The sequence below is a fragment of the Hippocampus comes genome, unplaced genomic scaffold (genome assembly GCF_001891065.2).
Source record: "Hippocampus comes isolate QL1 unplaced genomic scaffold, H_comes_QL1_v1.1 scaffold104, whole genome shotgun sequence".
Classification (NCBI taxonomy): Eukaryota; Metazoa; Chordata; class Actinopteri; order Syngnathiformes; family Syngnathidae; genus Hippocampus; species Hippocampus comes.
This window is the reverse complement of record NW_017806072.1, coordinates 3707218-3731156: the sequence shown is the minus strand read 5'-3', so window position 1 is coordinate 3731156 and position 23939 is coordinate 3707218. Positions and strand designations below refer to the sequence as shown.

At 41.4% G+C, this 23939-nt stretch overlaps 1 protein-coding gene across 4 annotated transcripts in view; it reads left to right on the top strand.

The window, feature by feature from the left end:
- abcc8 (ATP-binding cassette, sub-family C (CFTR/MRP), member 8) overlaps positions 1-23939 on the top strand; it is a 44859-nt gene that overhangs the window by 13538 nt on the left and 7382 nt on the right. For 2 of the 4 annotated variants that reach the window (XM_019894060.1, XM_019894062.1), the window contains 21 exons: positions 957-1145; positions 4472-4636; positions 4724-4879; positions 7012-7146; positions 7711-7873; positions 8739-8779; positions 9045-9190; positions 10865-10979; positions 12287-12406; positions 12944-13016; positions 13097-13202; positions 15651-15683; positions 16764-16802; positions 17119-17217; positions 18925-19009; positions 19334-19414; positions 19761-19898; positions 20051-20176; positions 20403-20499; positions 21244-21494; positions 23578-23744. In XM_019894060.1, the coding sequence (XP_019749619.1) occupies positions 957-1145; positions 4472-4636; positions 4724-4879; positions 7012-7146; positions 7711-7873; positions 8739-8779; positions 9045-9190; positions 10865-10979; positions 12287-12406; positions 12944-13016; positions 13097-13202; positions 15651-15683; positions 16764-16802; positions 17119-17217; positions 18925-19009; positions 19334-19414; positions 19761-19898; positions 20051-20176; positions 20403-20499; positions 21244-21494; positions 23578-23744 (2525 nt within the window). The remainder of the gene's footprint in view (positions 1-956; positions 1146-4471; positions 4637-4723; positions 4880-7011; positions 7147-7710; positions 7874-8738; positions 8780-9044; positions 9191-10864; positions 10980-12286; positions 12407-12943; positions 13017-13096; positions 13203-15650; positions 15684-16763; positions 16803-17118; positions 17218-18924; positions 19010-19333; positions 19415-19760; positions 19899-20050; positions 20177-20402; positions 20500-21243; positions 21495-23577; positions 23745-23939) is intronic. The other 2 variants (XM_019894063.1, XM_019894061.1) reach the window with 2 other exon arrangements.

Here is a 23939-nt window from a genome sequence, read left to right as displayed (position 1 = left end):
CATTTGAATTTAGTATTGTATGTTGTAGCTGATGAGTTCATGAGTTCATCTGACAGAAATGAGTTCATCTGATAGAAAACATTGGAGCCTACGCAACCACAGAACAATAAAAAAGAAATCACAGTAATAAAATGTACAACAAGAAAACAACAACAAATTGTATGAGGGATGCAATGGATGAGCAATGCTTTGTGAAGAATGTACACGATGTCTAATACAGAGTGCAATACAAATTGAAATAAATTTAAACTATGAAGAAATTTTTGTCACACAGCTGTTCAGAAATACAAAGGTATATGTTTCCAGCTGCTCCTTCGTGCATTGGTGCCCCTTCTCTAGAGAATTTTGCGGAAATAGGCCATGTAGTTCTTGCAAACTAGCAGACAAACAGTCACCAAAACATAATCCCTCACCGTGCGCTTATCATATTCAATACGCTGCCGTGATAAATAATTGAATAATATGTCATCCCAAGAGTTCACTTCTTCCTTCATCCTCCTCTGCCGCATTGCCACAATGGTTTGTCTCCTTTTGTGGTCTGTCCTGCATGGCTGTCATGCGCCGCTGGTAACCATTAATCAGTGTATCCCACGATGCAGCAGCAGCAGCAGGAAGTGTGGAGATTCAGATGACTATGACCTTGTTTTAAAGCAGTCCGTTGAATTGGCTGACTGATTTTTGTAATGATTCAGCATCTACGCCGAAGCTCAACTTTCTGTGGTAGCGGCAGTTTTTTTTTTTTACTGCAAGCTCGTTTGCGCTCACCAGTCCAGGGTGTAGTATGCCGCGATAGGTGCCAGCTTCACCAACCCTGAAGGATAAGAGGGATAGAATACACATTATATAATATTTTTTTGCTGAGCTATTTTAATGTCACACCTTCATGTCTTCCTCTCGAAAAATAACTCCAATTAACGATCCCCAACGTTTTTCTTTTCGTGCATCCTTCTCATCAGAAACCTCAGGGCACGGCGCCACAGGGACCCAAGTGGATCTGGCAGGCCTTGAGGAAAGCTTTTGGCAGACCTCTCATCCTCAGCATCACATTCCGCTTCATGGCCGATTTGCTGGGCTTTGTCGGTCCACTCTGTATCTCTGGCATCGTCCATCACATCAGCCAGGACAACCGAACCATCCAGCAACCGGTGAGAGGCTCGAAGGCATGATATGCAATGTCGACTTTTTCACTCAACTCATTTTATTTATTTGTAGAGCACTTAAGAAACAACCACAGCCGTGTACAAAATGCCGTGAGTAAGATAAAAATCAGACATGTAAAACCAAGACAGTTGAAGCTATGAAATTAATAACATAAAAACATAAACACAAAACAGAACAATGCTGAGTCTCATCTTGGGTTAAAGCCAAAGAAAAAGTGCATTTTAAGATGAGATTTAAAGATGGACAGGGAGGGGGCTTGCTTTACGTTTCACAGAAAGTTACTCCAGAGGGAGGTAACGGCAACGGAAAAACCTCGACCACCTCTCAGCCTCTACTTAGTTCTCGTACCCTCAGTAGCATCTGGACCGCTGACCTGTGGCACCGAGCAGGTGCGTAGAGGTGGAGAAGCAATAAAAGAAGAACAAAAACGTTGTGCTATTAGCTTGCTGACTAATTCCTGAGTGTGACAAATCAGAACAACAATAAAGACAAAATTACAGAATATCCAAAGTGGTGGAGAAAAAGTAAACATTGGTTGAACACCTTCTGAGTATGACATTAACTTTGTGTGGCACCAGCAAAACAAACAGTGATAACTTTAAACCAGAATTTAAAAATCTGAAGTGTAACAAGTGTTCCTGGAAGAGAGAGTAAACAAAGAACGTCAGTTTGAGCTCCTTAGTCAAGCGACAGACGCCGTGCCAGCAAATTGATGTCAAATCAATGCGAATCATCGGGCAGTCACTGAAAGGAATGGGTGCCCACTGGCACCATCAATAGCTATCCGTTGTCAATAAAGACGTCCTATTAGGTTCAATCATGCCTAATGAAAAAGTGAAGGCTGAATCAAAATCTGGAGAAAAACTCATCTAGAAAAGTTTGCTTTCATCACCGAATAAAATCTTTAGTAAAAACAATTGATCAATTATAAATGATATTTCCTGATTAGTATGTGACATTGAAGGGGGGGTGGTCCAGTGGTTAGCACCTCACAGTGCAGAGGTCGTGAGTTCAATCCCAGCTCCAACCTTCCTGTGTGGAGTTTGCATGTTCTCTCTAGGCCTCCGTGGGTTTTCTCCGGGTACTCCAGTTTCCTCCCACATTCCAAAAACATGCCTGGCAGGCTGATTGACCACTCAAAATTGTCCCTAGGTGTGAGTGTGAGCGTGGATGGTTGTTCATCTCTGTGTGCCCTGCGATTGGCTGGCAATCGGTTCAGGATGTCCCCCGCCTACTGCCCGAAGACGGCTGGTATAGCCTCCCCCCCCACCCGCGACCCTAGTGAGGATAAAGCGGTTCAGAAAATGGATGGATGCATATGTGACAGAGTTCTGGAGATGTTTGTGTGGGAATTTCCACTTCAAAAAAATCACCTGTTAAAGTACTGTAGTCATTTTTATAAATAACTAATAATTTTATACATATATATAAAATTTTTTTTTAAACGGCCCGTGAGAAGCTGCAAAACAACAGCGAGTCACATAGAGCAACATATACAGTACTGTACTCCATGTATATTGAAAAAAAAAAAAGTTTTTTTTAAATGTTTGAAAAAAATCCGCATGCACTGAAGCCACGATAAACGAACCGCGAAATAGTGAGGGATCACTGTACTGCAGTATTAATACCTCTGTCATTAACTGGAAACTAAAAATGTGTTCGCGCATGCATAATTAATGTCTTTTTTCGGATCCAACATTTGGGGCTGGCAATGACGAAACGTTCTACATGTTCAGTATTTGTTCAGTGATGAGATCTGTTTCTTGCTAGCTTTCATGGGTTAACGTGAAAAATGAATCGTTCAGATCTGTTGCTGTTGTCGTATTTTAGCAGAAAAACCACTCAAGCACGTACAAACGTTGAGCGAGGTATCACCTGGCATTTGGATTCCTTCCAAAGATTGACCTTTCAGATGCTCTTGCCATCTGGCATGCCAGTTTGGGTGGAGCATTGATTTGGGACTTGTCAAATATATATGAGACTTATTACTGTCGGACTTGTCGAGGATTTCACAAAAGGCAACCCATCACATCACAGAGACTCTCTGGCATCCGCCTGTGAGAGCATCTCTCTCATTTTGAAGTCAGAAATTCACCCTGTGCTGCAGCGGAACGTCACAAGCCAAAGTGAAAATAGTACAAACCGTTCCGACATCAGTTGAAGACGATGCTTTTGAAGAGCCAAAATAGACTCTTGTGTAATCGGTCCAATTTGAGCATTTTTTTAGTTTGATTTTTGAACCAATGGCTATGGTAAAATGTTTTACTGTTTTAATTTTTGGGGGTTTATTTGTGAGTCACATGTTCCGATTGGCTGCTTAGTCAAGTCGTATGGTATTTCTACATGCCTTTTCCTACAGGAATAGTTTTGCAGTGCAAAAGGAGAGTTCATATACCACATCTGTTATTTGTATGGAGGCGGATATTTATTGGATATGCAGTTGGGAAAAAAAAAGCACCTTTGAGAGAAGAGACAGAACAGATCGAAAACAGCAACAAAAATAAAAATGGCACAACAACTGCATATGTCAACAATAACAGCTGGATTTTATCTACATATGTAGTCTGGGAAAGCAGTGCTGCACCGTATGGGAAAGAGATGAACTGAATGACAAAGAGGACAAAGCGAGAACGAGATAGAATGAGACGGGTGTCGTGAGCCAGGCATCGCCGAGCGTGGCGATGCAGTGTCAATCACCCTTGGATAGAATTTGAGGGGAAACATTTCAGAACATATTCTGCCCTCTGCACTTAATTGTTCAGGATATAATTCCACATGTCATTATGTATATTTGTGTTTCAAAAGATGCAATTTTTGGGTTCTTGAAAAATGTTTCCATTTGCTTACTTTGACTTTGACTCCTGGCTAAACTGACCACCGGGGAGACAGGTCAAGAGCAAGTGGGAAAGAAAATGAATGGATGTCTGAATGATGTGAGTGATGGGATGAAGGAGCCGCATTGTGTACATCGATTCAGAGAAAAATGGTTGGTGTGATATTGAAGTCATAAATTAATCATTTGAAATCCATCCCGGGAAAATAAATCTTTCAGGATCATTTATCCAATCTCCATTCTCAGGGACTAAGTCTCCTTTCATCTCAATAATTTGTTATCGACTAGGCTTTCATTCCCACTATGATGCTCATGTGTGATGTTGATCGACGCAGTACAGTATTATCATTTTCCCTTTTAATTTTTTTTTTCAACTCAGCATGGATTTCAAGTGTGAAATCCTGCTTGATTCTATTGTTTTAGATGACAGCAAAACAAAGGCAGCCTCTATATTTCTGTCCCACTCTGTCCTTCCAGATGAGGTTGCTCGGGATCTATTTTATTTCCTCCAAGGAGTTTCTGGAGAATGCATACGTGCTGGCCGTCTTGCTCTTCTTTGCACTGCTCCTGCAAAGAACATTCCTCCAGGCGTCCTACTATGTGGCTATTGAGACTGGCATCAAGCTACGCGGGGCCATACAGGTACAGTACTCTGCTTCTGGAGCTCACTATGAAATGGAGTGAATTGAGAAAATGACCTCATCCATCTTGTGGCTGTTATATCCTCAGACCAAAATCTACAACAAGATCATGCGTTTGTGCACATCCAACATGTCCATGGGCGAGCTCACTGTAGCTCAAATTTGCAACCTCGTTGCCGTAGATACCAACCAGCTCATGTGGTTCTTCTTTCTCTGTCCCAACTTGTGGGCTATGCCCATACAGGTAGGAAACATGAAGGTCTATGTCAAGTGCTGCATGTAAGTGTTGCCTTTGTATTTCAATGTTTCTGTTTGGGGGACTATTTTCATCCTGACTGCAAGTCGAACACAAAGCGCTAACTCTGCGCATGTCTGAAATTTTACTAGACTTTGCACAGGAAGAATTGGGCGTAACGGGGCCTTTGCACCTTTGAGCACTGTTGTGGGATCATGTCATCTTTGCCCTGCCAGTCCTTGTGGCATCCCTCATTTGCATGAAAATCAGGGCACTCCGAGTTCAGTATGCCCGAGTATGATGCGCTTGGCATTGCAGATACAGAAACAGACTTGCTGGGGTCCATGCAGGACATTGGAAGATAAATTGCAAGCTCTCCCCTTGCGGATGATGAAGTCGGCTGTGTTTGTGACGTGGGCAATTGAAGACCACCCAGATTGTGCGTCTATGTGTAAATACCGCTCCCCCGCCACATTAGTGAATATTTATTTTTTTTAAATAATACCGATTATAATTATTTTTTTCATTCCAAGAACATTCATGGTGGGTTAACTGAAAACTTGATAGCCAGTATCCCACTGAGGGGCGAACATTTCCGAGTGTTGGTGAAGGGAGCAAATGTTGAGTTCTCGTCAGAGTTTGTCAAGGTGTATTGAAGGTCACAAACGTTCAGCAAACGTTTTCCAGGCGTTCCCCAACAATTTTCGTGGTTTTTCTTGTCACAAGGAAATTTTGAACATATGGTATTTAAAATTTCCTTGTGGCAAGAAAAACTTTTGGCAAACATATGGATAATGTCAAATGTTTGTGACCTTGAATGAACCCTGATAAGAACTTAAAATACGCTATCCTTGCCAACCCTCATAAACGTTTGCCCCCTTGGTCAAATAAAGGCTTAAATTGTTCACATATGTGATTGTGAGTGTAAATGCTTGTTTGTCTATGCACGCCCTATGATTGGCTGGCGACGAGCCCAAAGACTGCCATGTATTTGCCATGTCATATGCCAGAGCATTATACAGCGGCATATTCATAAGATCATGTGTAATTTGAATTGCAACTGACAAAAAGTGATGGTGGTATTGGAGAGTATGTTAGCAACAAACCCATGTCTCAGTCAGAAATGATGCTCGCCCCCCTGGGAAACTGCTGTGAAAGGTATTGCTTCTAATAAGTCACATTTTACTTCGCACCACCAACAGGCATTTTCCTGTGAAGGGGAACCTGTGAATGTGACATGTCACATTATCTCGCCATGGATGTGTCAAGCCACAGGCAGCAGATGGCCGTATTTCGTCATGAAGGTGTTAAATGGTTTTGAAGTCAATCTACTTGTATTCTTACGCACCGAACTCCCAAAAGATATCTGTGTAGACCATTTTTAAAATAATAGGGAATGAAAATGCAGGGCGGCAAGGTGTGATTGCACATCCGCCTCACAGTGCAGAGGTGCAGGGTTCGATTCCAGGCTCTGGGCTTCCTGTATGTGGTTTGCATGTTCTCCCCGTGCTTGTGTGGGTTTTCTCTGGGTACTCCGGTTTCCTCCCACATTCCAAAAACATTCATGGCAGGTTGATGGAACACTCTAAATTGTTCCTTGGTGTGATTATGAGTGTGAACAGTTATTCGTCTATGTCTGCCCTGTGATTGGCTGGCGATTGGCTGGCAACCAATTCAGCGATGGCCTCCAGTATGCCCTCAACCCTCGTGAGAATAAGCGGTTCAGATAATAGATGAAAATGCAGTTTTGTAAATTGTACCCACAAACCTTGAGGCATTAGTCAAACTGTAGATACTACTTTCTGGTGTCCGAGTCAAACCTGGCTGATTTGTTGATTGAGAAGAGTGCCCAGTGACTTGTGCTCGTAGAGCACATCATTAATCCAGCCTGTAAAGATAATGACGTTTTGGTCTACTTTGATCTCTAAGAATATTATATCGCTAAATGTTACATGTTCTGAATTCTTCTGCATGATGAATTATTGTTCTTTACTTTTATTTCTTTTTCTCCCTCAAGGAACACTTCAACCCAGGCGTTGCTGTATATTTCTGTTGAAAAAGCGAACCAGATCATTTAGCCCCTTGCAATCTTTTGACGTACTGTACTGTATTTCTTTCTTTGTTGTGTCCTCCGCTCCCAGATTATCGTGGGAGTGATCTTGCTCTATTACCTCTTGGGAATCAGTGCCTTGATAGGAGCAACTGTCATTGCTGTGCTTGCGCCCGTTCAGTATTTTGTTGCCACAAAACTGTCACAGACACAGAAGAGCACTCTGGTGAGTCTTAGCATTGGCAGCCTTCTATTTTAGTAGTCATGCCATAGAGATGGGGAAGTCAGAAGGTCGCTTGGGCTGTAAAATCGCTGACCTATACATGATGTGGATGAACAGTTGCACACGACTGTGCATTTGTCTGCTATTTACAGTGACTGAGCGGTTTATGTTTCATTCATTCATTGACCTGAGGTAGGGCCTTGAATGTGTTTGAATTCACTCTTTCAGGTCATTACACCCACTGCCTAACTGCTGTTTTTCACTCTGTAAACGAGCTGTCCGATGGACAGAACCTGACAAATAGTGTTAGTCAACATTGCTTCGCCCACTTTCTTTCTTCCAGGTAACAAATTGATATCTTGCAAAGTAATGACGTGGATGTAATGATGGCAGTGAAACATCCACACGTACACTCCTGACAAAAAAAAAAATTGCAATAATCGGCCTTTGGGTGAAATTTCGGAATGAACCTAGAATGTACTTGAATTCACACTTCCTTTGCAATTGTTCAATGTTTCATGACCTTAACATACATAATAATGAATTAATCTCTCTCTGGCATCTCAGGAATATTCCAGCGAGCGCCTCAAGAAAACCAATGAATTGCTACGAGGCATCAAATTACTGAAGCTTTACGCATGGGAACGCATCTTCTGTGACAGTGTGGAGGAAACCAGGGGCAAGGAATTGACCAGCCTGCAGGCCTTTGCACTTTACACTTCCATATCCAGTGAGTAAGATAATCTTAATATACTGCCCTTTTTGAAAGGAACCAAAAAAGTGAAAAAAGAAGAAGAAAAAAAGAGCTGTGTCTGTGCTCTGGTTGACTTTTCAATGAACCACAGTAATAATTGGTCAATATTGGATTTCGGTATACATTCATTCTAACAAGACAGTCCCCATGTTTGTTTTAGTCTAATCTTCTAAAAAAACAGATATCAAACTCAAGGCCTGGGGGCCAGATCTGGCCCTCCCCATCATTTAGTGTGGCCCGCGAAAGCAAATCAAAGATTGCAACTTTCATGATGCCTGCTAAAATCTCTACCAAAATTTGAAATTCTCATTTGTGATAAATAAGAGTGATACTGTAAACATTTTCTTGTTACCAAACCTCTCATTACAGTAACTTAAACTTATGGTTTGTATAACTTGTGGTCACAATGGCCCTCCCAAAAAAAAACGGACACTATAATGTGGCCCACGCCAAAAATGAGTTTGACACCCCTGTTCTAAAACAACAATGGTTGCATCCTGGAAAAGCTCCAGTCCCGTAATACACATGCTGAATAATATCAATTTTATGTCTGTAACGGAACAGTGGGAGTGATCGAATGTGAGAGTACGGCAACAATACATCAAACAACAACCATCCATCCGAAGCCGCTGAGATAATATTATTTGTTGGAAGTCATTTTTAAGCAACAGCACACTTGAATGAGTTGATTGCACTGCAATACTTTTCAATGTATTCTGCTTGACAAAAAAAATATCTAATTTGCGTCCCAATGTGCATTCCACATCGTACAGTATTACATAGACAGAAAACCCCCCCAACTCAAATTCCCTTCATGATGAAGTGTCTATTTCTCTTTCAGTCTTCATGAATGCAGCTATTCCAATTGCAGCTGTGTTGACGGTGAGTGGGAAACAGTGGATTAGCTTCTTATTGTGTGTGTATAAGCAATCATATTCAAGTGCACTTTGCTCATACTCAGCCCATGGAAAGCAAAGAGTCCACTGACATTTGAAAATCTTGCCTCCACGCAGAGTTAGAGCGCATCGTGACTATAAAATAGAGACCATTTTATTCACCTGCAACCTACACAGGCCAACAGCATTTAGCAATCGTTCTGTTTGGAATTTTTTTTCTCAGTCATTCTGTATGCCCTCACATTCTGCAGACGTTTGTTGTTCATGTGCAAATCTCGGAGGACGCTGACCTGTCTCCGGCCGTGGCCTTCGCCTCTCTCTCCCTCTTTCACATTCTGGTCACGCCGCTCTTCCTGCTCTCCAGTGTCGTGAGATCCACCGTCAAAGCTCTTGTCAGGTGAGCAACTGAGAAATGCCTTCAAGATGTCAGAATGTCTTTTTTTTTTGTCCTTTGGTCTGGAGGCTAATTGGAGTCATTTTTTTTTTTTTTTTTTGTCCTTTGGTCTCGAGGCTAATTGGAGTCATTAGAAAAATTTGGGGGCCAGGTGAATGTGCACATTTTATAAGACAAAAGATGATTTCATTGAATTTGGACTCTGCATCACGAGAGAAAATATAAATGATAATGTAAAGCAAGGACAAACTGATCTTTAGAAGTTTTGCTAATGCGTGTCACAGTGAAGTTGCTTCTGACACACTAAAACTGTATCTTAAGTCATTTGATGACTCTAATGGTGGAATTTGTGTCAGTGCAACTTGATGTCATGAGAATTTGGTATATGTTTACGTTGGATATAATATGGTTACAATGTCAAAATCATTTGTTTAAGGGAGTTGAGGAATAGCAGTTTCCTACATTATTAAAAGACTTTTAAGAACAGCTTATCATAAATCAAACAGCAAAGATAGGTCAATGTTTATATATTAACTCGGGCTGTCACAGTTAAAGTGTTACATTTGGAGATTAATTTAAATGATGTAAAGCGTTCAAAGAAATAAGTCTTATCAAATTTTCGAGAGTCACTGGTGCGAAATGAACCAGGACAGACTTTGAAGAAGTTCAACTCTAAAAAAAAAAAAATCCATTGGGCGGCTCATTGGAGAAATCTGAAATAATTTGCACATGTTGCAAAGCCAAATTCAAACAGCATTTCAGTTGCTTGTTTTTGCGGCATCATCTATCTGTGTGGAAGGAAAACATTCTGCTCAAGTTCTCTCCATGGGGCCTCGCCAATCATCACTGCTTGAGGAGGGATAAATTAACCTGTAAGCAAGACGATTTGAGAGGAGAAGACTATAAAAAAAGATGCCTGTTAAGTTGACTCAGTTTTGGCTGTTTTCTTCAGCTGTTGAATTTTACACGAGAAGCATTTTATTCAAGGATCGAAGTAAACTGTCAAAATTAAATATTGTTTTTGATGATTCAACATTAATTCCACGGTTTTACTCCAGTACATATCTGTTACAAGCCTTGTATTAATCGCAATAAATTATGGAAAATTGTGCAATTTATTAATACAAAAAAATTAACGGCTTGACAGCACTAATATTAACTCTTCAATAACGGAAAAGAGACAAACATTTACAAAGTCACATTCAACTGCTCATGCTGAAGTTGGTTTTGATGCGTCAAAACCTTCATTGTTTTGGAAATTTATGACAGATCTTAACAATTCTTGCAACATTGTAAATTATTTTATGACCAATATTGATGACCATTTTTTGTAATAATTTCTCCTAAGATGACATTTTTATCCTCGACATAATTCAACTTTATTCTTACATCTTATCATAATACTGTAGTAAACTTTCAGATCAGCCCTGCATGTATAAAAAAATGCAAAATTTCCCACATAAGACTAGGCTCATTGGTGTCAATTAAATAAAAAGGATGTGAAATCTATATTTCATAGCTAGCATTTTAAGGGGAGAAATAACATCGAGTGAAGTCTACAATAGAATGTCCCATGAAAAAAACAAAAAACAAACTCTGCCTCATTATCTTTTCCTTTCTAGTTTGAGTTTCAGTCGAAGCAACTCAACATTTGCTTGCTCTCTTTTTGACCTGCAGTGTGCAAAAGCTCAGCGAGTTTTTCTCCAGTGATGAGATTGGGGATGAACTGGAGCCCAGAACAACGTTGACCTCGGGCTCCAACAACCATAACCAAAATAGGTACCAGGCATTGGTAAGTGCATCTCATTCAAGCTGCAAAATGCCTTATTATTCAATGAATATGTATGTAAAATGTGCCACTTGTGATCAGTGCAATGCTGTAGAATTGCTATGTTGCATAATTTAGCACTAACCCCGTGTGTCACAACTCACTCGAGTTTTTGACGGTGGTGTTTTGCGATTGACTGAGAGGTGTGCCTCAAGGCGGCTTGGCTCCCACTGCCATTGACTCGATTCACAACTCCAACCCTGGGGATAGAACACCATTTTTTTTTTAGGACACCCAGCGTAAAAAGAGGAGGATGGTGGCCTCGCGGTCATGCCTCACACTTTTTGAGGTTAAAATCTGGTTTCGGGCCTTCCTGTGTGGAGTTTGCGTGTTCTCGCCACGCTTGTGTGAGATGTCTTTGCGTGCTCTAGCTTCCATATTCCAAAAACATGTTTGATTCATCGATCACTCTAAATTGTGAACTGGTATGAAAGTGAGTAAGTATGGTGGTTTGTCTACACCACAGGTGGCAAACTAAGCCCCGGGGTCCAGCTCTGGCCCACCACATCATTTTATGTGGCCTGCGAAAGCAAATTAACCATGTCAACTTCCATGACGCTTGCTAAAATCTGCATAGGCATTTTGAGCTATTGCATTTTCTTCTTTTACATTATTACAGAAACTTCAACAACAGGGGAACAAACTACTCTCCTTGACTTTGGATTTCAAAATCTATTAATTGTGTACTTTATATGTAATAATACGAGGAGGTGATTAAACATTTATACAGTTTCACAGTCCTATTGGCCCTCCGAGGAAAATGTGACTACAATGTGGCCCGCGACAAAAATGAGTTTGACACCCCTGGTCTACACCAAATGTGCCCTGCAACTGACTGGAGACCAGTCCAGCCTCACCTCTTGCCTAAAGTCATTTGAAATAGGCTAAAGAGGACAAGCACTATTGGAAGTAGATTTGTGGATCAAAGTTAAAAATATTTCAACAGAGCATGTATTTGCACATATGCATGTACTTGGCTGCGATTGGCTGGCAACCAGTTCAGGATGTACCCCGCCTACTGCCCAGAGACAAATGGGATAGGCTCCAGCACACCCTTGTGAGGATAAGTGGATTAGAACATGGACGGATGCGTGTATTTTGTCCAGACCTAAAACAGCATTTTTGTCATCCATCAGGTTAGGAAGCGTGTGGTCCTATGTGGCCCTCCCCAGTAGAACGGATGATAACTTGTGGCCCCCGGCAGCATTTAAGTTGTCCATCCCTGCTCTAAACTTACCCCTTCCTTACACTGTCTATCTGAAACCCTGCAGCCCTTGAAAGTGGTAAACAGGAAGCATGCGCCAAGAGACGACTGGAACAACTACAGATCACATGGGGAGCATGAGGTTGACGCACCCTACCTGGTTGCGGAACAAGACATTTGTATCAAGGTAAGACTGAATAAAATGGAAGGCCATCTGTATATTTCTTGCCCTCTCTGTGGCTTGTATTGATCGGCCGGCTCATTTAATTCTCCTTATGTCCATGGATTACAATGGATCGCGACAGAGGGGCATTCCATCATAGTTACAGCAGACTGCTATTTATCATTTGTGACGTCCAGTCGACTATATTTGGAGAGGTTTCTTCTTTAACAACTACTCCCAAAATCGAAAAATGCCCTCTGTGACTGGAATTTGGAATATCCTGCATAAAACAGCCGCTGATATCCGATGCCAGATAGGATAGAGTCCAGTCTGTATTATCCAGTTTCCTGTATTATAAAATCATTTGCATTTTTATGTGTGGTATTTTAAGTTTCAATCTGTAATTCTATAATATTTGCTTTCACATTAATTTGAATTCTGGGCTTTTAACGCCTGTCGTTGGTGTCTTACATAAAGCGCTTTGAATTGCCATGTGTCTCAAATGTGCTACACAGAAAGAAACCTTGTATTTCATTATTGTATGCGTGTTGCTTTCTTCAGATATGCAGCGGTTATTTCACGTGGACGGACGGACCACCAACACTGGCCAATGTGGACATCGTGGTTCCCTTTGGTATGCCTCAGGCAATAAACTTTGACTGCTCGCATCCTTTCTGTCTTGTAATTGCCTGTTTTCGCGATTGCCCATTTCAGGCAAGCTGACCATGATTGTGGGCCAAGTGGGTTGTGGTAAATCTTCCCTCTTGCTGGCAGCACTGGGCGAGATGCAGCGAGTATCAGGAACAATCACCTGGAACAGGTCAGTTACAGGTTTGGTCGTTCGGTATTCTCCGTAATACGCAACCTCTCAAGTTCTTCAAAGTACCCCTTCGTCAATTCTGTTTTTTTTTTTTTTTTTTTATTGTTTTCTTGTTACACCGGCATGTTGGGTGGTGGGTAGCACGCCTCCCTCACAGTCGAGAGGTCCTGGATTTGAGTCTCGACTCAGTGTATGTCGGTTACTTGTTTTCACTTGGTACTATGGCTTCCTCCCACGTTCCAAATAAAGACTCTAAATTGCCCATAAGTGTAAATCTGAGTATGATTGCTTGTTTATGTATTTCTTGCGATTGGCTGACTACAAGTCCAGAATGTACCCGCCTCTCATTCAAAGTTATCTAGGATAAGCTTCAGCTTCCTCTACCAGACATGGTGTTTCCAAAATTGTTCGACAATTCTGCTACTGTGATAACATTATGAGAAAAGGTTCTTCACACCAATTAAACAACAATGAAAATGAAATCATATCACAGGACTGCTTCTCCTAATGTGTGATAGACCTCCAGTCACGAGAAACTAACCAACAATTAAAATTCTAGCCTTACTAGCCTTGTAGGCTAATATGTCACCACCTCCCCAGGATAGTCTATTTGTCAACAAAGTGTCCCCTACTTGATCGACATAACATTCCGAGCAAAGCCCCGTCAGTCCCACCAGTCATATCAGTTCTGTGTCCTGTCATGCCTGTTGCCAAACTCATTCATCATATGCTATATATATATATACACAAAACAGTATTAATATGTGGCAGCTGAGCTGACACCGTGCACCTAACACTCCCAACAATCCCTCGCCAACTCCATTCATTTCGATTTCTCTCTCCCCAAATTTGGCAAAGTGAGCTGAGCGTGTCAAGGCTATCTCATTCATTAAAGTGGGTGACTACCTTGGCATGCAGTCAAGAGTCTCTAAAAGGACAGTCAGGGCAAGGCTGTGACCTTCAACTGTAGCTGCTGCAGTAATTAACTGCAAGATGGCAATAGTTCAACCTGCTGTGCAATCAACTCAACAGTTTTCCCCTGGACAACCACGGTTCTTTTAGGGCAATGTCCCCATACATAGATATTGTCAAACACACACATACACATGCTAATGCGCGCACACACACACACACACACACACACACACACACACACACACGATTTTGTTGTATGTCGGTGTGTCCTCCATATAGAAATGTTGTTTTATGTCCATGTCCACAACGCTGTCTTCAGTGTTTGTGTAGTACTCGGACATCTGAACATTTTGGCTTGTGCCGTCCTTACAGTTGTGCTCATACAGTCAGTTTACATGCCATAGGATGATGTAAACTTATGAGCACAATCGTAAACGTGGGACATTTCACACTTAATTTAACAGTGGAACATACGCTGATTTCCTTTTGTATGACTTAAAACATGTACACGAAGATTAATTAATTTAAAATTTCTAGTTCTTGCTCCAAACACGTAAAAAAATTCAGAAAATAAAAGAAGAGGGCATGAATGCTTGAGGCATGGCTAGAAAGCTAATTTACCACCTTATCCTGATGTGAAGATGAAGCTAATCAGATGTGCTTTTGAGTACAAGGATCATCCAAGTCACCCTTCACCTCTTAGTACTTTCATTTATAGTCACTTACAAAATCATTGTGGTATTTGGCATGCTGATTCCACAAGGATGACGAATTTCAGTCATTTCCAAGCAAAACATAAAAATGGCCCTCCTTTAACAATACGTTTATCATATTTTTTTCAATCGGTTTAAGAGAGAGCCCTTCTATGCATTTCAGATTATAAATGTCACTTCACACATGTATGTGCACCCACCAGCTAATATTCATACTTGACACTCATGCAATGTTTTCTTGGTTGCTAGACACATGGTGAAATCAAAAATGCAAACCCCATTTTCTCTCATTTCTAATCACGTCATTCAGTCCACTGTCCTTCAGTGGGGAATCAAGATGGTTACTTTTGCAAATCAGGACTACAAGTACAGTTTTATCATTACACTTGCGTAATTTCTAGTATGCTTCATACCCTGCTGGAATTACTGTACCTGGTAATACTCTCCATTGTCTTTATGCATTTGTTGTGTGCATGTGCGTATGCGTGTGTGTAGGTGTGTGTGTCATGTCATTACTTCTCAAATGGCCAGCGACATTTCACTTCCTCACAGGTGTAGTGGCTGCCATTTCCCAGTTGCCATAAATCAGCATGCACTATCGGGAAGCGCTCAGTTGTGAGCCGTCAGCTCCTTTGGGCAAATGGCAATTGGTGCGCCCTAAAAATACACGCAGGCTTCAAGTGAGCCTGTGCAAAGCCGTAAACAACCCACCAAGCATTTCTAATGGCCTCGGAATGAGTTTGTGTGAGTTAACGTATGGTGACCTCCTACTGTATTCTGATCTCTGTAACTATAACATTTCCTCTGATTTTATTTGCAGCCTACCCAATCTGGAGTCAGAGGGTGATGAAAGGTGTGTATGTAAATATGTCCAAAACTTTTTTTTTCTCCTTAATTACAATTTTGAATAAAGGCTTGTAGGTGTCCTCAAACTCTTGGGTAAGGGTTCATAATCTGCACTAACAAGTACTGCAAACTGAAAATGTGCACTGTAAAAAAAACAAACATAACAGAGCATATGCACAACTGAGCATTAATTGCAGCTCAGCCCTGTATAGTTGAAGTTCTCATCCAATGTTCTCATCAAGGTTTCGGAGTGGCTTAGTCAAAGTCCAGACTTGAATCCGAAATCCGAAATGCTGTGGTATGACATTAAAAAGGCAGATGATTCTCGAAACCCCCTCAGTGTTGCTGAATTAAAGCAATCCTGCAAGAATGAGTGGGCAACAATATCATCACTGAGATGTGAAAGACTCATTGCCAGCTATTGATTTGAGTTGATTTCAGTTTTTGCTCCTGAGGGTGACCCACCCAGTAATTAGGTTTAGGGGTACTTTTTCACACAGGGCCATGTAGCTTTGAATTGTTTTTTAATAATTAAAATCACCACTTAAAAACTGCATTTTATATTTACATTGGTTGTGTATGTGTGCGTACTGTATGTATATGTGCGTTGTTGCGATTCAGTAATGTCTTCATTGACACTTTTTTCAAAATAAATATTTTACCCTAATTTATTTGAGGAATCTGATTATGCACTTGCATATTTAACAAAGGTAAAAGTATTAGTTGGTACTGTATCCATTATTCATTTTGAGGTGGTAATGGAACCATTTGTAGATTTTTACCTATTTGCAGTAGGTATTCAAACTGAATACTTTTATAGCATTTTAAAAATACAGAATAATCCAAGGTGGATTTGTGCATTGTGGATCTACCTTGGTGTATTTTGTCATGGATTTTTGAGATGCAGACATTTCTCATTCAGTCGTTTCTAAGGCAAACCACAGAAAGGACAATCGAGATGAAAGCATGTATAAAGAAGTGCTTTTTATTCATCAATACAGGACTGATGTACTGTATGATATGAAGAATAATTAATAACGTATATATGTTTTTTGGTAAATGCATCTGTTCTATATATTCCCTGCAGTCCCACAGATCGAGACACAGCTGGTGATGGTGACATTAGGTGAGCTCTTGAAACACACAATGTCATTTCCAAGGCGGTCTCCGTGGAGACGCATCATCATTATCAGCACAGTCAAACAGCCATTTTCGTGTTTATCTCTAAACTAAAGATAATAGATTTCCTCTCCCTTTGCGGACTGCCTTGACTCTGAGCTGCACATCGACTTGACAAACACATCTCAGTCCTTAATGATCACTGAGTGACCTTTTAATGGAATTGAATGCTGTTCATGCATAATTCACCAAGCAGTCTCCACAGACGAAAATCTTTCTAATCTTTACCATGAGTCTTGTGTTGCATTTGACATCTTTGGTAGGAAGAGGTGTGCAGTGGCCTACGCTTCCCAGAAGCCCTGGCTGTTGAATGCCACCGTCGTAGAGAACATCACGTTTGAGATGCCAATGATCAAAACCAGGTAAAATGGGAACATTTTTGTGTGTGTATGTGTGTGTGTGTGTGTGTGTGTGTGTGTGTGTGTGTGTGTGTGTGTGTGTGTGTGTGTGTGTGTGTGTAGAGGTAATGGGTTCGATTCCAGCAAACAGACAAACAGCAAAAGTGTGGTGCTTTTGTGCTTTTGTAATGGCTCTCCTTTTCAGGCATAAAGTATACTCATCCTTTAATCTTAATCTCATTTTTACTTTTGTTTTATCTTTTGAATCACCTCTGCATTTGTGAATACAGAGACATGGGCTAAAAGACCCAAAAAGTGAAAGTGGATGCCCCCTCTCAGGTGGATGCCTGGGGCCACCACTCTGTTGGCCTTGCCCCCTGCACACATCCCAGCAATAGTGACGGGGTGGTATTAAAATGATTTTTAAGATGATGATTATAATTCGTTTAATTGATTTATATGCTTCAGAGGATTGTCCGACATTTATGTCATATTTATGGGTGAAATAACATGACGTCCGCAACACCCATCCGCGGAGTGCCAAATTTGTCTACCTGCACCTTGATCAAATACACCAAAATCGTGTTCAGCAGAGTACACACAGAAAGATAATATAGAGCTGTTTTTTTCCTCATGATTTTGCACCTCACCGACAAAGGGCGTCAAACACCCGACAATCTTGGGTCCTATAAAAATGTCTTAAAAGATTGCAAAATAAACTTTCTTTTAGCCATTGTAAAACTTTGTCTACTTTTTTTTAACCAAATTTGCAGATGCACTGGGGGTTGAAGCAGGAAATGAAAATTTTGATGAGCCCATTTCCATGTCGAGCGCAGGCTACTTTCTGCTACCAAATTATCAGATGAGTCATGGGAGAGGCAACTCCATGTTTTTTTTTCCACGACAAATTTGTCTTTTTAGACTTTCTCAACATAAAATGTCAATACCGTCAAATTGAAATCCAACTACTGTTTAGTTTAAATGAATTAGCCATTTTAGTCCACATCTGGCACCACTCATTAGGTTACAGTTTTACTCCAATTATTTGAATTTCAACACTAGTAGAAGTGTTAAGTGAAACAGACTAATACAGTTATGTTGTAACTCAGCACGAACACAAAGTTGTATTCCCCACGTGGCCAGAGTTTTAGGTGGATGATTTGAATGAAAAGGTCGACAGTAATCAGAACACGAGGCCATTAAGAGATTTTTAAGTGCTCGTTGCTGTGTTAATACTTACAAGCAGATGTTTTTGGGCCTGCTCAGGAACCAAATAACTTTAATTATCGGACTTGGTCATGGCCCTTTTGAAAGGTCACATGCTTTAATCTCTGATAATGACTTTTGTTGCTCGGATGTATTGGTCCATTTTCAGAAGCTGCTTCCTACGCTTGGTTGCTGTAGTGATTTGTGAGAACTGATTATCTCCAGTTTGCATTTGATCACAAACCACCTTTTAACTTCCATGCTGTTTCGTGGCCCAAGTGATTTTATTTTTTGTCATCATCCATGAAGTGTACAGCTATAGTAAATATTCCGATTTTTTTTTTCCACCATGTGTTGAATCCAAGCAATGCTCTTGAGTTTCTGGTCCACCACAGATGCATCACTGTCAAGTGTATCGGACAGTAGAGGAAATAGCAATGCTACAGTTTCATTCTGGGTGATATTGTGGGTATGGTACCTTGTTTAGCTCCTTTTCAGTATTTTATTTGTGTTGGTTTCCACCAGATACAAAGCTGTCATCGAGGCCTGCTCTCTTCAGCCTGACATCGACATCCTTCCACAGGGTGACCAGACAGAAATCGGTGAGAGGGTGAGTAACCCGCAGCGCAATTCATTTGGATTCCTCTTTGGGGCTTTTTATTGCCTCATCTGGTCATTGCTCATTTCACTGGGGCTCGTTGAATTGCACGACAGCAGCATTTGTCATCATTGCTGCACTGTTAAGATGTTACGGTGGCGTTCGCAGGGGGTTGGATCAATGGTTGCTCATGTTGTGCTTTGCCATGCAGGTTATAACATGGTCTCACCCCAAGAGGCTGGACACATTCATGCATTTAATGGTGTTATTTGTTCCCGGCTGTGACTGAAGCTGACATCATCTCATCTCTCATGAAACTTGTTGCCTTTGTTGCAGGGCATCATCCTCTCGGGGGGACAGAAGCAGCGTATCAGTGTGGCCAGAGCCTTGTATCAGCAGACCAATGTTGTCTTTCTGGTGAGTCAACCACTGACTCAAAACTGAATGACAGAGAAATTGTTTTTAGTAAGAATAGTTTTACATTTGTGGAAACCAGTGTGCGCAATTTATTGGGTAACGTTTAGGTACTTATCGGAATGTGGCTACTGGTCATAGATATAATACGCCCTCCTTGCAAAAAGTTTCTGTTGAAGTGACCCTAGGATGGACAATAGCCTGTAAGAAATTAAAATGACGAGTGAACTTTGGACCTTGAACATTGATCGTTGTAGACGACTTAGTTCTGGCAGCTCCATGTTGCCCGCGGAGGCACCAATGTAGGGTATTCCTTGAATTTGTCACACTTTGGAATGTCTTTTTACAGGACGACCCGTTCTCTGCCTTAGACATTCACTTGAGTGACCATCTCATGCAAGACGGTATCCTCAAGCTGCTGAGAGAGGAGAAGAGGACCGTGGTGCTGGTCACACACAAATTGCAGTATCTGCTGCATGCAGACTGGGTGAGACTTTTGGATACAGCATGTGAGTGTGTGTGTGTGTGTGTGTGTGTGTGTGTGTGTGTGTGTGTGTGTGTGTGTGTGTGTGTGTGTGTATACGCTGATTTAACAGAGTTAGGTATAAAATTAGGCCTTGCATTTTGTGTGTGTTTAAGATTATTGCCATGAAAGATGGCACCATCCAGACTGAAGGTACACTGAAGGACATCCAGAAGTCGGAACCTGAGCTCTTTGAGCAGTGGAAGATGCTGATGCACAGGCAGGACCAAGAGTTTGAGACGGTAATCAATCAGCAGCTACTTGCACTGCAATTTAATCCTTAATTGCTTTGAATTGCTGTTGCTGTACTTTCGCAGGTGCTTATTTAAGCGAACGCATAGACATTTATTGTTTTGTGTAATGAACTTTAGATTGGCTCGGTGTTTGCCTAATGGGCAAACAATATTGCTTTCTCTTGTATTTTGGGGAGACCATGTTTTTTTTTTCCCCCCCATCTCCTCTCCACAGGAGACAGTGGCATCAAGCATGACAGATATGGAGAGGAAAAACCTGCGGAGAGCAATGTACTCCAGAGAGACTGCTAAGACTGAGGAGGATGAGGAAGGTGAGGGGTCAAAGCACTACTGCCAACAAACAGTTAAATGTCGACATGGTGAAGAGAAGGGCTTTCAGTCCTTGAGCTTACTGTAGCTGAGTGTATTTTTTTCCCCTTCTGCAATTAAGTCTTGTCTTTATGCAAGCAGCACAACCCACCGGTTGTTCCTGATGCTGCGCCATCAGTAGGTGAATGAGGTAATAGTATGATGCGCTTTGAGAACCCGAGCTATAGAAAAGCGCTATGCAAGAGAATGCTTCACATTGTTACTGTGGTTGCCAGCACTGTGAATAGGACTCTGGAGCTGAATTAATATTTCTACTGAACCAAAAACTAAGAACCCAAGCCACAGATTGATGATGACATTATCATGGGTTCTTGGCACAAGTCCCAACCGCATAAATATTGGCATGAGAAACTCTATTGCCTGTGATAAACTTACACATTATTCATTAAACCCTAATCAATGTACACCTAAGCGGCAGTAGATATTGCAGTTATATTTGATTACTTTGTCTAGATTTTATTTGGTTTGTGGGGTCCTTAATTAAGACAGAGATTAGAAAAACAATCTGAGCAATGTGCCAAATAGATTTTTGGGAGTATGGGATCGCAACAATGATTTCCAGCAGGAGAGCGCAGCTAAATAAAGAAATTAAGTTCATTCGAGGTAGGAGGAGGGTGTTGCTCTTTATCAGACATGTTGTGTAAGTTCCATCCTTCCAGTGAACTCATCTCTTTCTTTGTCTCCAGAAGAATCCTTGCAGAGTGATGATGATGATGACAACTTGTCGCAGGTAATGCGTCAACGAGCCACCATACCCTGGCGCTCCTGTGGCACCTACCTGTCCTCGGCTGGGATCCTGCTTCTTACCCTGCTCCTCCTGTCACAGCTCCTAAAACACACCCTCATGGTGTCCATTGATTACTGGCTGGCACACTGGACGTCACGTGTCATCACGGCCAAGTCGGACGCCACAGCGCACAACTGTACACTTGTTCAGGTGAGGGAGAGGAATGTTTATTTATTTTTTTCAGATATATTTGACTAGCAGTGTACAAAGAGATGTTACTTGAATTCCTTCAGATAGAGCATGCAAATACTGATCAAAAAATGTGCTGAATCACAATGCCTAGAAAAAAAAAAGTCCACCTCCACGACGAAAAAAATTCTGGATTTGTGTCCAGACACGTTGAGGAAAACAGTTTTTTTGGGGGGTGGGTGGGAGGGAGGGAAGAGGATTGGGTGTTGTATACGTCCATACGTTTGCCCAATGCTGTCATGGCATAAGACCCACATTTGATGCACGGTTGTCTACCATTTTCAATCCGCGCAGTTCGTAACCACGGTTGGCCGGAAAACTGAGGATTCTGTGCGTCGAGGTGAAATCATCGTAATAATAATGCTGAAAACATCATTGCAGTCCTCGGTTTATAACCGATTTACTTTCCTGTCGCAGTGACAAAACTCAAATTCGTTCAGAATTTGGGAAGTGCTGTAGTCTGTCTGTAACATGCACTTGCTGCAGTAGTCAAGTCAAGTCAAATTGATTTAGATAGCCTTTCATCACAAAGTCTCAACCGACTCATGAAGTCCAAACTGCAGTCAGTATTATAGTGTATTGCGTACGCTTCGAGGTCACAATATAAAACAATCAAAGAAAAACGGTCAGTACGGCGGTCGCTGACCCCGCCTTTTTGTGCCATGTGACAATGCAGTCTTGCAACGCAGCACTAACAACAAACATTTTAAGCAATCACATCATATTTTGTCCATTTTGGTGCTATATGCAAAACTATAACTGTGATTGCTTGACTGTTTGCTTTGTATTCACATTTTCTTTGCTTCCACTGCGAATGAATCATTCAGATCAATGTCTTTTTGAAATGCAGGCCACCACAAATTTACATAACCAAGTAGGCGCTAATCTATGAATCACCGTTGAGCCGTACTGAACCGAAAACATCAGCGCAGCCACTGCCTGCCAGCTCCAGATGGAGTGCTCTTTAACAAACCCTGAAGCGACCACATGCCAGCTCCTTCATTAGAACAGGAAAACGAATGCACTGATAAACAGAGAAAGTAAGAGGAAGAATGTCAATACTTGAAGTGAGACAAATGTACAAACATATAAATGAACAGTGGGACTCATCAGCCTTACAAGTGAAAATCATTACGACTTACTGCAACCATTTGTTATCCTCAGTGTAAAATCTACCAGACAGACACACACTTACACACACATTCACGCTGCTATTAAGAAAAAAACAAAACACAATGAATATTAGAACAGGAAGGTTGAACTGACAGTCCTGCAATCACATTTGCTTCACGTCAGCCAGATCAGGTATCAATGTTTAATTATAGGTGTAAATATATACATAGGTTGTGTGTGTGTGTGTGTGTGTGTGTGTGTGTGTGTGTGTGTGTGTGTGTGTGTGTGTGTGTGTGTGTGTGTGTGTGTGTGTGTGTATACCAGATCACATTTCTCATGGTCATGTGGAAGCTACGAACTCTGAACGGCACCTCATCCTCCACCCTTATTTTTATTTTTTTCCACTCGACACACTTCATATTAACTTAAGTGTAAGATAAACCATGTGCTTGGTGCCCAAGGATGCTTTGATAAACTTCAGTGCAGCGAGTCCCTGCAAGTGTATCTAATCAACACGTAGACACAGCCAAGTCCAGTTGCTGCTATCAAATGTAATTACTGACCCATGGCTGTCTCCTTTGTCTCTTTGCGGCGCCGTACGGCTGCCAGCCTGCTGTTGCACACCACACACTTAGCATTAACACGTTGACAACGAAATGACACAAGTGGACTGTTTGATGTTACTAGTGGGGATTCACGTGCATAGTGAGCAGTTACTGTATTATCAATGTTGCAAACCAGTCAAGCCAAAGTAAGCGTGTTTGTCCATCAGTTGATAAGGAAACGACAGAGTTGTCATGGAAGTAAATATTATACACTTCACACTTTTTTTTTATATATATATATATATATATATATATCTCCAACACACTGCTGTACTTTTCCCAGCATCATGAAAACAATGTTTAATTGCATGTATGTGCTGTTACAGGACTGTGGCTTCAGTCACTCGTGGTATCTTTTGGTGTTCAGCATGTTGTGCTGCCTTGGCATCATTCTGTGTTTGGCCTCTTCTGTGGCTGTGGAATGGACCGGCCTCAATGTGGCCAAGGAGCTCCACCAGAACCTCCTGAACAAGATCACCCTGGCCCCCATGAGGTACAACTCTCCGTGTAGCAGCTTGATGCTGTGAAAGAGATTGATGATGTGTGTGTTTGTATTAAAAACAGAAGCACAGTTAAAAAGCATGCTTTCTCGCCCCATTACTCCAAGCACCATCTGCTTTCCTTCCACAATGCCCAGAGAGACTTTTTTTTTTTACACACACACACACACACACACACACACCTGCAC